At 41.2% G+C, this 15376-nt stretch overlaps 2 protein-coding genes and 1 long non-coding RNA gene across 4 annotated transcripts; 1 reads left to right on the top strand and 2 right to left on the bottom strand.

Annotated features, from left to right (window-relative positions):
• Nucleotides 1-424: 424 nt before the first annotated feature.
• LOC116369122 (uncharacterized) lies at nt 425-3405 on the bottom strand. Its single transcript, XR_004208582.1, has 3 exons — nt 2731-3405; nt 1309-1442; nt 425-507 (listed from the first exon to the last, which is right to left on the bottom strand). It is a non-coding gene; the product is annotated as an uncharacterized LOC116369122 (long non-coding RNA).
• Nucleotides 3406-5480: 2075 nt separating this feature from the next.
• Nucleotides 5481-13982, bottom strand: LOC109879022 (active regulator of SIRT1-like). Of its 2 annotated transcripts, none has more exons than XM_031819360.1 (4): nt 12673-13982; nt 8921-9109; nt 7037-7134; nt 5481-6688 (listed from the first exon to the last, which is right to left on the bottom strand). In XM_031819360.1, the coding sequence occupies exons 2-4, from the start codon at nt 9039-9041 to the stop codon at nt 6539-6541; spliced, it is 369 nt and encodes a 122-aa protein (XP_031675220.1). In that variant the 5' UTR covers nt 9042-9109; nt 12673-13982; the 3' UTR covers nt 5481-6538. The 2 variants fall into 2 exon arrangements, with proteins under 2 accessions (XP_031675220.1, XP_031675219.1); XM_031819359.1 differs by lacking the exon at nt 12673-13982 and adding an exon at nt 11072-11279.
• Nucleotides 11679-15131, top strand: LOC109879021 (3-mercaptopyruvate sulfurtransferase). The gene is made up of 2 exons (XM_031819358.1): nt 11679-12430; nt 14269-15131. Exons 1-2 carry the CDS (start codon nt 11842-11844, stop codon nt 14577-14579), a joined length of 900 nt encoding a protein of 299 aa, XP_031675218.1. The 5' UTR covers nt 11679-11841; the 3' UTR covers nt 14580-15131.
• Nucleotides 15132-15376: the final 245 nt, after the last annotated feature.

The raw sequence follows: 15376 nt of genomic DNA, 5'->3' as shown, positions 1-15376 counted from the left end.
CAGGGTTGGGAAACACTGCCATATAACAACTGTAATCCCCAGATGCAGTTATACGGTACACGTTTACAAGGCCCATTGAGAGATTCAGTGAAATCAACATGACTAAATCTATTCTCTTTTAATGATTTGGTTCACAACGATAGATTGGACGATGAAACATGGTAGCCATTCTGATGCACAACTGAACCAGACTTAATGTACCCAGTTGGTCTCACTAATGCAGGGTCTCCCAGACCAGGGGTGGGTGCGAGAGAAAATGTGCACTTGGTTCATAGAACCGGGGTTACATTAGTAAACTCCGGTTGTCGCTAGTTGAGGTTGTAATAAACAAACAGAGCTTTATGTTCTTCCTGTGTAGAGACAGTGTACTTTTACATTGAAAAAAAAGTCACTTGGGGCCAATTTCTTATTTAGAGCTGACTGACTGTGATGCTTTCATTTTGTCTCACCGAACACATTTCCTGTGTAGCTGAACTGGTCTCCTCTCTGTCAACAATAGAAGGTGGCCTGAGAGGAGTAAAACAAGTTATTCAAGTCATTTCAGAGACCATGCACTCTGGGGAGAAATGTAACTTACCCAAGTAGAATGGTCACTTAGCCATGCATTGAGCCATGCATTGAGCCATGCATTGAGCCATGCATTGAGCCATGCATTGAGCCATGCATTGAGCCATGCATTGAGCCATGCATTGAGCCATGCATTGAGCCATGCATTGAGCCATGCATTGAGCCATGCATTGAGCCATGCATTGACATCAATTGGAGACAAAGTGAAAATACAGTTCAAACAAAGGAAAATAAGACCATGTACAGTGAGAATACAAAACATTATGAACACCTCTTTCCATACATAGACTGACCAGGTGAAAGCTATGAACCCTTGAGGTCACATGTTAAAATCACTTCAAATTAATGTAGATGAACCAGAGGAGTCAAGTTAAATAAGGATTTGTAAGCCTTGAGACATGGATTGTGTATGTGTGACATTGAGGGTGAATGTGTAAGACAAAATATTTAAGTGTCTTTGAACAGGGTTTGGTAGTAGGTGCCAGGCGTACCGGTTTGTGTCAAATGTTAACGCTGCTGGGTTTTTCCACACTCAGTTTCTGTGTGTATCAACAATGCTCCGCCCCCCGAAGGACATCCAGACAACTTGACAACTGTGGGAACCATTGGAGTCAACATGGGACAGCATCCCTGTGGAACGCTTGACACCTTGTAGAGTCCATAGCCTGACAAATTGAAGCTGTTCTGAGGGCAGAGGGGGTGGGTTGATTTGAATCTCTTGACTTATGGACAGTGTCTTACCCTGCCTTCAGCAACCCCTGGGTCAAGTGTATCTGAGATACAGAGGGCGAACCAATTCTCCATCTCATCAGGGGGTCACTCTCCTCAGGGTTGCCCAGAAAGCTTTTCATTGGGTGGGGCACCAGAGGTGAAGACTGTTGGAGGAGTGGGACTGGGTTTCTGAACATTTCTACATAATGTGGTTGCTCTACCAGGATTACAGAATCTTGAATGAAATGTGAATAATGATAATATACTAACCTCCCCTGTTATTGGTGAGAGGTTAGCATGTCTCGGGGGTATGATATTTGTGCCTCAACTTTCTTACTCATTATACAGGATTATCTGTAATTATACTAGCATCAACATTGTTTCTGAACATTTCTACACATTCTAATCACAAAATTGACTCGAAAATGACAATACATTATTTACATTGGGCACAAAATAATCTGAAACAAAAACAAATAGCAAATGCATCCAACAAGTTTGTAGAGTCACAAGCTTGATGTAGTTGTGTTTTAGGAATATGGGGCCAAATCAATGATCAATATAAACCCTGGATTGGTGATGTTGTGCGTTATTGGCCATTGAAAGGCTTTGAAGCAACAGGTCAGCCATAATGACACTCCCAGTAGGTGCAGTCTTCCATAGGAATGAATGGAATTCTACAGTATTTACATTAAATATGCCATGGACACAATGACATGTATTTAAGGGTATTATTATGGTCACCGATGCTTGATAAATAAACGTATTCTCGCTCTTACCCAAAATAATCTAATCATGTAGCCTAGATTAGTTTACCCGTGCTGCATCTGCGCGCTGTTGGCTAATGATGGGTCGATCTCGAACAGACGGCTCTTTCTGAGCCGATTGTTTTGGTGAACGTCGTTGGCCGAATCGAATCGGTAGAAGGGTCATTCATAAAATACCGGATGCACTCCTGATTTGTTTCATAAAATAAAACGTTACAATAACTGTAATAGGCCTACCTGAGTTTCAACAAATGCCTGAACTCAATTGTTTGTCCATGCAAGTAATGTTTTATTGTGTGATATAATTCAGTCAATATCTGATTGATTTCACAAGTTCAGTATCTTCATCCATCGCAAACAGCTTCGATAACCGTTACTACTTTAATCTAAATATATTGGTAATTAGACAACTTCTAAATATTATGCAGCAAAAACAGCGACATCGGATTTTAGTAACCTTATGGGCCTGTTGGGACACAAGTCAATTCGGATTTGACGAATATCTACTTTGTTTGACCAGCTTTTTGAACGGCCGCTAACGAAGGCGTCCTATGTCCCACGGTCTGTATTCCATCTACTGCACGTATGGTACATTTCCAAATATTCTCATTCAGTCAACACATTAATTGTTAAATCAAACCAGCCTCGGAGCCCTACTATTCCACAGACAAGACAAGGCCCTTACCATTTCAGATGTCAGTCTCTTGTCACAAAGCAGTTTCTCACTGATCTACTCCCAACAGAGAGGAGACTGGTTCATTTATGTGCTGCACCTGCGATATACTTATTCTGGGGGGCAGTGCCTATAAAGGCAGGTCTTTCTCCATCATCACCTTGATTGATCACCCACTTGATAAGGTCATATCTAGCCTGGATACAGTTTTTTTGCTAACATTTTTTTCTGACCTTAAACTAATTCTCCTAACCAGAGCCCGATAGAGGCTACAACCCATAGGAATCTCCACCCAGTTGACTATTTTAAAAGGGTGGAATCCCTCAATGGCACTGCTCATGCTAAAACTGCCTTTTGGCTGCTAGAGGCCTCTATCATTCTCTATGGCCCACCTCTTAGTACATGTCACTGGGTGGGAGTGTGATGCCTTTAAAACTCACTGTTACATTGTTTGACCTCACTGTGCTTGTGCCATATTTAATTATGATGTTAGCCTACCTCCATCCAGAGCCATGTAGGCTATTAAGGCTGTGTTTACACAGGCAGGCCAATTCAGATATATTTCTTATACTAATTGGTCTTTTGACCAATCACATCAGATCTTTTTACATCGGATCATTTTTCAGAGATGATAGGTCAAAAGACCAACTAGTGAAAAAAAAACACAGCCATTGAATCTGATCTTTTGACTTCCGATTTATACCACATCCATATGTGGATCTCAATCGTGGTACGACCCCAATCCTCCATAGATCTCGCCAGCTTGTAGTCCTAAAAAACAGAAATGAGTTACCTGTGCTTCGTTCAGCCATTCCTACGGGGAAAATGAATTGGCAAAGAATAGGGTTTTGGGATAAATTACGAAAAATAAGGTCTGAGGTTAACACAGGCTTAGGAGATCTTACACCTTTAGTTCTATGAGATAATATCCGTCAGTTAACATGACCTTTATGAATTATGAAGCCTTATGTGCTTTATATGATTATATAAATTCTTCAAAATTTACAAAAAAGTGACGTTAGCTGATAAAGATTATCATAGAACAAAACGTATAAGATCTCCTAAGCCTGCATTTACCACAGACCTTATTTTCGGTGTTTATCCAAAAACTCCATTCATTTTACAATAGGCAACACACGGACGTCACGCGACTCTTGGCTGTAGTAAGAAAGCCATCGCCACCCAAATAACATCTTCATGAATCATTATAATAAAGATATTTTCAGAGTGAATATAATTGCACTTAAATGGTTTCTTTTTTGTATTTTATTTATTTTTTGTATGTTTGAGCATTGTTAATACCTGTGTTTGGTTTGCTAGACATGTTTGATGTAGCAATGTAAGTAGAAATTTGTATTATGAATAAAATACATTTATAATTAAAAACATATTTAAAAAATCAATTTAAAAAATCCATCGCCACCTGCGCTCATTCAACAGATTTACGTTATTACCAAAATCACTTTTGGGGGTTCACATCGCTTACAATTATGTTTTGATTCTAGCTTGATGAGTTGCTAAGATTATATTTGGTTGTGATCTTAGCAAAATAACTATTTTGGATGCAGCAGTTGTTAACTAGAATGCTAACGCTTATTGACATAGGCTGTAGCAAAAGAGCCATTTTATTGGTTGAAGATTAATGCAGTTAATTTGCGAAAACGACACAAACATATTAAGCAGGACATGTATATGAGACTTAAAACCCAATTATAATTCAAAAGTATTGTGAAATGCACCTATAAGCAACATGTAAATAGCATTTTTTGTTGGCGTTCTATGAGAACTCCACCAATTTACGCGCATCGCCCTCGTGGGGCAATACTTGTAACCACAGAAAGGGTTCAATAGGTGTTGGCCAACGAACCATGACTGAGTTAGTGCATACAAAAAGACGCCATTAGGACTACTATTACTTGCTCTCTATATGCGAACGGTCTGGACACTCAGATCAGATTTTGTTTTACTTATAAATTATTATTATTATAGATTATTTTTTACAACCCGTCGTTACCATGACAACCACCCCACATTTTAAAGGAACAGCGGAATCTGTGTGCTATTTCAGAGGCTACATTAAGTGTGAATGTGCATATCTGATATGGGTCACGTGTGGACATTCAGAAAAAAAAGATTGTCTATAAAGAAAATCTGATTTTGGTTTTTAGGGTGGCTGTGTAAACACAGCCTAAGAGAGTTGGGCCTATTCATAATGGAATTCTCTAGTCTACACCACCGATTAAAGATGATGCACTCCCATCACCATTTATCCTCAGAATTCAGCTTATTCAAATTCAATCCATTGGTAGACCACAGCGCTTGTAACACCAGGGTAGTGGGCTTGATTCCCAGGACCACCGATATGTAAAATGTATGCGCACATGACTGCATGTCTCTTTGGATGAAAGCGTCTGCTAAATGGCATATACAGCATAATGAATTGTTTCATGGGAATTTCTATTGCCTTTGTAATGATGTCATTATCAATGTTACATTGTCTGACCTCACTATGCATCATCTTCGTCCGTCTAATTACTTTGAGTGGGTGGGAGTATCATGCATAGACAGAACAGCGTAAGCCTGACATACAGGGACTATACACCCAGAATATGCTATTCCGTTCTTTTGAAATACATTTTATTTGTCTTATGTTTCTTAGTTAAGATGTGCCTAAACAATGGATCATTTTTGTGATGGTCAATATTAAATGGAAGTATTACTGTTTAAATGTAGTGGTTCCAAAGGCACACATCGGCGACTTGTATGGCTGGAGATACAACACATGTTTATGTTCATGGTAAATAACTGTGACAGCGCAATGATTTGCAGGACAGTTAACGGCTAACACAAATGTCATGACGGTCACACCCCTACTGCTGCTTCAGGTTGTGTAGGCTTCATGACAGTGTTCTACATACTTTTATTCATCGTTTACAAATCAAAGGGACACGACATTTACTTTCTGAATATTCACTTAATAAAACAGCATCCTCTAGTTCATCGTGCTTTCATCTTTTCAACATAAGGAAACAAGAAATTCTCTGAAGATCGATTTGAAGACAAGTAGAAAATGAAGTTTTAAACAATACTTTTGTTTCTCTGAAAGGTGACTATTTTCTCCTGCATGAATAGAAGAAGTTGGGAATGAGCCTCAAGGCCACTTAACAGTCACATGTTGTCCATGAAGCGCAGTATCACATTCCAAGTCCAAAGTGAAGTACTTTGGACAAAAACTAAAGTCGGTCAAGTGTCCGATCTCTTTACCAAGTCCTCATTGGCTCATTGGCTCTGGAACTGAACCCACATTCTCCCATGGATTTAAAAGGCCCAGTGCAGTCCAAAATGTGATTTTACTGTTTTTTTCTCCCCCCTCTCCTAGGAGGTTGGAATAATACTGTGAAAATGCCCTGTTAGAGTAAGCTGTTTGAAAAGACTGCCTAAAATGTCAGCTTGTTTTGGTGAGATGGAGTTGTGGCCTGCCTGGTGACATAACCAGAAGGTAAATAAGAGAGTTCCAACCTCTCTGCCAATAACAGCTAGTTTTCTCCCTCCCCACTCAGACCACTCCCAGACAGGCATGGCAAGATAATTGTTTGAGAAATTGCTCTTTGCTAAGAAGGTGTTTTTGTTTTTAAATAACACGGTCAAAAATGAACAATCACAGTAAGTTACTTAATTGTTACCCATAAAATAGTCGATATTGAAATACAGCTGCATTGGACCTTTAATAATGGTGAAATTAGCGATCCATGGCAAGGAGTGTGAAGCGCACACCTCTGGAATTGGAATGCAGCCTTAAGTCTCTGGAACTAGAATCTGTCTAGTTACCCTCCTCCACAGTTCTGCCAAAGTATTCCTTCTGGAACTGTTGGAACTCATCCTCTGTGAACACAGACTTCTCCCCGGAGGCTTTCTTGACCGTGCGGTCCGGACGGTGGCGAGACTGCCGGCCCGAATTCTGGTTGACGATCTGAAGGGGAATAAGAGGGGAGACAGTCTAAGAAATGAAGATGATGAAGACTGTGATTCACCCATAAGAGGGTCATGTTCATTAGGCGCTTAGAAGAAAAGTGGACTGAAACAGGGATAGGACCTTTCCAATAAAATTAAATAAAAAATAAAAACACTACATTTTTGCTTCACGTTTCAAAATGTTAAAACATTTTTTCCGTTACAATGAACACAATCCACATGTATCTACAGTTATTTTACCAAGTCAATCAAAAGTCATGACAGGGACCAAAGACCTCAACCAACTATCCTCCATAGTAGTAGTAGTTAGAGGGCATGACATTTGAACTGTCAGACTGTCTCTTACCTTCATGGTGTCGGAGTCAGTAGCTCTGAAGCCCGTCCCCAGGAAGTACAGCAGGTTGGAGCTCAGATGGCTCTTCCCCTGCTTCTTCCTGAACTCCTCTGGAAACACAAAGACATGACATCACAGTTCAGAGGTCAAGACAAAGTCCATGACACAGACACTAAATGATATAACCTGAGGAGTTTGCACAGAAGGCCTACGCATAATCTATGGAAACACAAGATGGAGACAAAAGAGGATGGTAAGGAGTCGGCCTGACACACTGACACCAAGTTTACAGACAGACTAGACCAGGGTTCCTCAACTGGCGGCCCGTGTGATTCTATTGATTTGATTAGCGTTTCATTTGTATTATTATTGGACCAATTGTAAAAACAAAAGCAAATCAGCTCCAAGTGATTTTCATTGTCAAGTTCCAAAGTTTTGCCACATTTAATAAAGAGTTACTGTATGTGATCGTATACAAATGTAAGCAAGGTTTGAAGTGATTATGTTTTAGTCATATGTTATATGTTTGGACTTCTTGCGGTCAATTTGCAGCAGTGGTTGATAAAGTCCCCAATTGTCATTCTTGAGTAAAAGTAAAGACACCTTAATAGAAAATGACTCAAGTGTACTTAAGTATCAAAATGATTAATAATTTCTAATTACTTATATTAAGCAAACCAGTAGGCACAATGTGTTTTTTATTTACGGATAGCCAGGGGCATTTTCCAACACTCAGACATCATTTACAAACGAAGCATTTGTGATTAGTTAGTCTGCTAGATCAGAGGCAGTAGTAATGACCAGGGATGTCCTCTTGATAAATGTGTGAATTGGACCATGTTCTGTCTCGCTAAACATTCAAATTGTAAAGAGTACTTTTGGGTGTCAGGGAAAACGTATAGAGTAAAAAGTACAGAATTTTCTTTAGGAATGAGTTTAAGTAAAAGTAGTTAAAAATATTACGGTAAAGTATATATACCCCCAAACACGACTTAAGTAGTACATTAAAGTATTTTTACTTAAGTACTTTACACCACTAACTTGCAGTCTATAAATTATTTGGAATTATGATTCGACCCCGTGACCATCTGCTCAAGAAAAAAGAAGATTCTAAATTGTCGCGTGGCTGAATCTAGTTGATGATCCCTGGACTAGACCATGAGGCTGGTACACTGACATCAGCTTCACAGACAGACTAGTCCCCTCAAATGCAACTGGCTTTGAGGTCCACAGTTGCATTTGAGGGGACTAGTCTGTCTGTTCCCCTCTAATCTGGGACTGATTTAGACCTGGGACACCATAACACAAAGTCATATAGGGTATAGTCTTACACATATGAGAAACAACATTGGGTGTGGATACCATGGGAACATGTGGGTCTGAACAAGTGTGATGTCATAAATGTTTGTGGAAATGTATTCATGTAAATGTTAAGTTGTTTATTGTTTTTGTCTATGAATGTTTTTCTGTAAAAAAAAAACTGCAACAAAAAAGTTAAATAAAATATTACCAGAAAAATAGACCTGGTACACCAGGTGGGTATAATTAACTACCAGGTAGAACAGAAATCCAGCAGACTCCAGATCTCGTAGGGTAAGAGTTGAATTCCCCTGGACTACACCAGGAAGCTGATACACTGACAGACTAGTTTCTTTCTTCAGACACACACGTCAACATATAGCTAAGAGAAGAGCATGATCCTCAACCCAAGAAAAAACAAACATTATAGCTAGTTGCCAGAACATAGAAATAGCATGAACAGAGACCATAGCAATAGAATAACTAGACTATATTTATATGTACCAGACCATCCCCTACACAAATAAATGTGTTTGTTTTTCTGCACAGTGCACAGAAATACTTTGTGCCTCTGAACGCGTTGGTTGAGCCACTCACCCACGGCAGACTTGATCCTCTTGTCTTTGACGGTGGCCTTGCTCTTCCCCGGACCGAGACGCCCCTGCAGCCGCCGGACCTGCCTGCTGACGCCCTGACGGTTGGTGCTCACCAGGCCCATCAACTCAACCTTGCTCGGTGTGTGCTTCTTCTTGGCCGCGCTCTTCTGCTTCTTGCTACCATCTGACACTGCGGATGGAGAAAGGGGGAGCGAGAGAGAGAGACATTTGTGTAGGAGACATTTTGGACTGCTTATGTTATGTGCTCATGTGTGTTGTGTATGTGGTCTGTCTAGGGATGTTTCACATGGGCTAATAGGTCACTGGTCACGTGTAAATAGGCACACAGTGGTGACCAGGAAGTGTCAGCACAGATGACACCACTTTGCATAGAATAAATTCTGTAACAATGTGAACCCTAGCATGGTCCAAACACACCAACACAGTCGTGAAGAGGGCAGAAAGCTGAAAAGATTTGGCCTGGGCCCTCAGTTCTACAGCTGCAAACATCTCCTGAACAGCTTCTATCCCCAAGACATGAAACTGCTTAACAGTTCATCAAATGGCTACCCGGACTATTTACATTGACCCCCCCCCCCCCCCCCCGTTTTTTTGTGCACTGACTATGCACACTCACAAATACTGACACTCGCAACACACTACATACATATACACACAAACAATGCATACGCTCACACACACAGATACACTTTCACCCCTGCTGCGGCTACCCTGTTTATTATCTATGCTGATTGCCTATTCAATTTGACCCCAAACAACATGTACATATTACTACCTCGTACACCTGCATTGACTCAAATCAAATGTTATTGGTCACATACACATGGTTAGCAGATGTTAATGCAAGTGTAGCGAAAGGCTTGTGCTTCTAGTTCCGACCATGCAGTAATATCTAATAAGCAATCTAACAACTCTGTACCGGTACTCCTTGTATATAGCCTCCTTATTGTGATTCCATTGTGTTAGCTACAATTTTAAAAATCAAATTATATATATTTTTCCCTTACTTTTTAACTATGCAGTGTTGGGGAAGGGCTCATAAGTAAGCATTTCACGGTAAAGTTGACACCTGTTGTATTCGGGGCGTGTGACAAATACAATTTTATTTGAAGAATGGTGCATTCCATACGCATTCTAGTGAGACGGGTCTCACTACAACACGCATGAAATGCACCTTTCTTTCACGTTGTAACATTTCGGTATTTATATTATGCAAAGTATGTCGTTTATCTGCAATAGATAGGAACATCACCGAACTAAAGATCTACGTCTGGAAAGCCAATTGAATTGTCATAAACTGCTGTCAACCTGTGCCTTTGGTGTTTCATAGATAGCTATAGCTTTGATGCAACCAAGAGAGTATGTATAAAGTTTTTATATTGTGCTGGACACTATCTTGGTTGCATCGAAGCTAACATAGCTAGCTCAGTCATTCCTACACTGCGGTGCCATTTGGACCTTAAAACACATACATGTATATATATTTTTTCCTATCAGAAAAAGGATGTTTGACTTTCCCAAAAACATATTTTGTCAAGCTCAGGACCTTTTTGGATGCATTCTCCAATTTGTTAGGTGCATAATCCTAACTGGGTTGACAATTTTTGCCTAAATTTGCCATAGTTCTGTGAATGAGCAAGATTGAGCTCGCTAGCTAGCTTTGTACCATAGTTTTCCTATCAAAGAAATGATCACATTTCCTGAATGTGGTGTCATTGTAGGAAGGGGTTGTTTTCTTAAATGGAGAATTACAACAAACTAAAAGGGTGGAAAGTGATGAGGGAAACACAGAAAATATATAATAAATACAATGATCATGAATAAACGTTAATGATTAAAGATGTTATAAATGTTAAGGCTTATATTTCTTGTGGAAGTTGATAAATAACACCTGGACGTGGCAAAAACGCTAACATCCACTGACATTTCTTTTTAAAAATGCATAAAATTCCCTTTCAGAATCCATATTTTTGTGTTTTAAGGTACATAACACCTGACATTATACTTAAAGCCTTTGGAATCCACACTTCACACGAAATAAGAACTGATATTTCATAGGGGCAGAAAATGCACCTCAAAGTAGGAATGACCCAACTAGCTAATGAAACCGTGGTTACTGTAGATTATTTACCTTTAATGTCATCGCTTAGCAACTCCAGTCCCCTCCGAATCATTGATGCCGACATGTTGATTGCACTTTACTTTTTAAATAACAAACATGTGAGTAAACGTTAAGATTTCTCCAGCAAATCTAGCAAAACTATCTTGCTTCTGTAAAAAAAATAACATGTGAGTTCAACATCCGGCGAAGAGTGTTTGGGGATCACTACTCGGGTGAAAACTGTTTTCAAAGTGCACCATCACAAATTTGTTCCGGATTGTTTTCAAAATACCTTTCGCGTTTGGAAAAATGATGACATTTCATAGAAAACACACAAGGTCATGTTAATGAGGTTATTTAGCCGTATTATTATTTAGACATGATTTAAATACATGCTTTATAAAGTTCATGATCTGATCATATTTTAATTGTTGTGGGTACGGTGGGAAAATATCCCATTAATGTTTTTGTAAATGTTTGTAAATGTTAAGTTGTTAGATGTTTTTGTCTATATATGTTTTTGTAAATAAAATGTTACAAATTACGCACAATTCCATATGAATAAAATAAAAAACATGACGGAAATACCGAGTATCCAATTTATATAAAGTTGCCTTACTGTTAATTTTGATGAATGTCTGTTGGCCATATGGTAACGCCCCCATTCACTTTCAACTGTAACTACAGGCTGTGCAACGGGGGCGTGTTATTTCTTCTGGGACAGCTCTCTCTCTCCATTAAACCCGTCTCTCGTTCTACCTGTATCACCTTTGCAAACGTGGGGAATTACACGTTCAACCATGGCGCTCCAAGCGAGGGCTATCGTCGCATCCAAGTGGCTTCTCGATGCGGTCAAAGACCAACGGGTCGGACCAAAACTCCGCGTCTTGGACACGTCTTGGTACTTACCCAAACTCAGGCGCAACGCCAAGAGCGAATTCAAACAGAGGCATATCCCGGGTGCAGCCTTCTTTGACATAGACCAGTGCTGCGACAAAACATCTCCGCTGGATCATATGCTGCCATCTGAGCGCATTTTTGCAGATTATGTTGGAAATTTGGGAATTGGAAACGATACGCACATCGTGGTCTACGATGCTAGCAACTTCGGCGCGTTCTCTGCGCCTCGAGTTTGGTGGATGTTCCGAGTTTTCGGCCACAGTTCTGTCTCGGTTCTGAATGGAGGACTCAAAAACTGGGCGAACGAGGGACTTCCAGTGAGTGACCGGTACTCCCGACCCGAGCAGACCGAATTTAGGGCCTCTTTGAACCGATCCTGGGTGAAGACGTACGAGGACATCCTGGATAATCTGGATAGTAAAGAATTTCAGGTGGTCGATGCCAGACCAGGGGGGAGATTCAGAGGGGTGGATCCAGAACCCAGAGACAGTGAGCCACACACACACACACTGAAAGTGCATTGATGTTATCTCACACACTGTAAATACCTCAAAAGAAATCAAATGTATTTGTCACGTGCCGAAAACAACAGGTTTTCGTGAAATGCTTACTTACCCTTTCCCAACAATGCAGAGTTAAACTTTTTAAGAAAATGCAAAAAAAAGAGAAACACGAAAGGTGTAGCCTACAATAGGTGTATAACTTCAAATATGGAGGCGTGCTCATGTCACCTTATTAGTAGCTCATTTAGCATTTGATCAATGCTGCTGAAAGGCCAACATTTTTCCAACTGGGGGTAAACATAAACTACAACTCCCTTTGACTTATAATCAATAGGCCTAGACCAACTACTGATCACTGAGTAGCCCACTCCTCTCCTTCAATCCTCTCGGATCTCTTCCTCCAATGAGCTTTGACCCATAATCAACAACACAATAGACTGACAGATTGCTCATGTTAGTTGATCCAGTTTCTCTCAGCTGTCATGTTGAGATAGATAATAGGTGTGTTATCTATGGGATGTGGACTTCGTCTGGCCCTGGGGCACAGAGCTGCTGAACGTGTGACTTCCTCCTCGTACACTGGCTGCATCCTATGGTTCACTACTTTTGACCAGGGCCCATAGTGCACTACTTTGGACCAAAACCCTATGTAGGAAATGGAGTGTGATATTTGGATGCACACTTGGTCTGAAATGTTACTTACTGCCTGTCAAATCCTTTCTTCCTCTGTCCTTGTTTCCTCAATTCCTCTCCAAAGCTCATTGGAGGAGAGGATCCAAGGTCCTTCCTTTTCCTCCGATAAGCTTTGAGTGGAATTGAGGCGACGAGGACAGAGGAAGAAAGGCTTTGCACAAGATGGCGTTTGCAGACACAAGCCATAGGCCTCCTTTGTTTGCACAAGCTGATAAGCAAACATGGAGGTTGGGTCATAAATCAGAACGTCTGTCAGCACAATTGTGTACCATACACACATACGCATGCACGCACACACACACTAGTGAACGGAGTGGAAACGCAGCATATAGTAGTAGTCTGAATACAATTCTGTAGATTTGACTGTTGCACTTGATTGGTATTGTACCAGTTTAGCGCATACCCCTTGTTGTGACGCTCTAGCCGTTCCAGGTGTTCTAATCTACCTTGTTGTGACGCTCTAGCCGTTCCAGGTGTTCTAATCTACCTTGTTGTGACGCTCTAGCCGTTCCAGGTGTTCTAATCTACCTTGTTGTGACGCTCTAGCCGTTCCAGGTGTTCTAATCTACCTTGTTGTGACGCTCTAGCCGTTCCAGGTGTTCTAATCTACCTTGTTGTGACGCTCTAGCCGTTCCAGGTGTTCTAATCTACCTTGTTGTGACGCTCTTGCCGTTCCAGGTGTTCTAATCTACCTTGTTGTGACGCTCTAGCCGTTCCAGGTGTTCTAATCTACCTTGTTGTGACGCTCTAGCCGTTCCAGGTGTTCTAATCTACCTTGTTGTGACGCTCTAGCCGTTCCAGGTGTTCTAATCTACCTTGTTGTCACGCTCTTCGTTCTAAGTGTTCTAAATGACCTCGATGGCGATTAGGGCTTATGTGGCTGTACTTTATTTATTCTGAAGTTGTCCTACACACACATTATGTACGTGCTCTTTCACACATTTCAGTGTTCATCTGCCTATAAGTGTCTCTCCGGCTGGGGACTTTGACCTCTTGAGTATTCTCTATTGGCATGGAAACGACACAGGAAGAGGGAGCCTTTTTAGACTGGAAATTCACCCAGCAGCACTAACCCTTTCCCTATGTTTGTCCTTTTTGTCATCCACTCACTCTCTTCCTCCTCTCTTTCAGATACTGAGCCAGGCCACATCCCTGGCTCCATCAGCATGCCCTTCTCCTCCTTCCTGTCTCCGTCCGGTCACCTCCATCCCCGTGAAGACCTCCAGACCATGTTCACCCTGGCTGGTGTCGACCTCTCCCACCCGCTCTGCGTGTCCTGTGGGTCGGGTGTGACTGCCTGCCACGTGGCCCTCGCCGCCCACGAGTGCGGGCACCCTGGGGTGTCTGTGTACGACGGGGCGTGGTCCGAGTGGTACACCCGCGCCGTGCCCGAGCATGTGATCTCTGTGGGGTTTGGGAAACACTCCCCTGTGTTTGAATGAGGGAGGAAGAGGAATGTGTGATTTTGGATGGGGAGGGAGAGGAAGCTCGCTGTGGTTGGATGATTATTGGACAATAGTTAGAACCTGCCTTACCCCCACCCCGTAGCCACAGATCTAGGATCAGCGTACCCTCTATTCTTAAGGAGCAATATAAAACTAGCCTTAGGTCAGTGTCTAGGGGTAACTGTATCCTACTGTTTGGACTAGAGGGGGTCACATGTCATAGAAGGTCAGTTGGCGTTTGAATTCACGTCAGTTAGTCAGTCTTTCATTAGCCTTATCATTCACACCAGACAATGACATCACTGATTTCATCAACACGAGGGGAAGTGGGTGGCCCCACTGGACAATCCAGTACCTCTGCTAAACAGTGTGTGGGTCTGGTCCTTACGTATAGATGGATGGGGCTGAACCCCACACGCCTACACAAACCTTAAGACATTCTGTAGTCATATCAATACTGTAATGTCACTGATTTTTAATTTTATTTGTGAATAACATGGTTGAATTCTTGTACACATCTGATATTAAAAATAAGTTCTATAAAAACTATTAAGCCTCTCTTTTCTGTATAAATAAAGCACCTGGATACGGTTGAAGGAAGACTCTCATGATGAACAGTCTCATTTCACAGTTTCTTGTGGAGGAGAAAATCGACTAGTTGTTACACCAAGGCGATACTTTATTCATACTTTGTCCACTAGATGGCAGCAAAACGTCTGTTCTCTCTTGCTTGCTCTCATTACCTAACTCACATCAAGATATTTTCAAAGCTTTTGCACCTGTTATTTTCAGAG

Source organism: Oncorhynchus kisutch, unplaced genomic scaffold (assembly GCF_002021735.2).
Source record: "Oncorhynchus kisutch isolate 150728-3 unplaced genomic scaffold, Okis_V2 scaffold2072, whole genome shotgun sequence".
Classification (NCBI taxonomy): Eukaryota; Metazoa; Chordata; class Actinopteri; order Salmoniformes; family Salmonidae; genus Oncorhynchus; species Oncorhynchus kisutch.
This window is presented reverse-complemented; position numbering and strand designations above follow the sequence as displayed.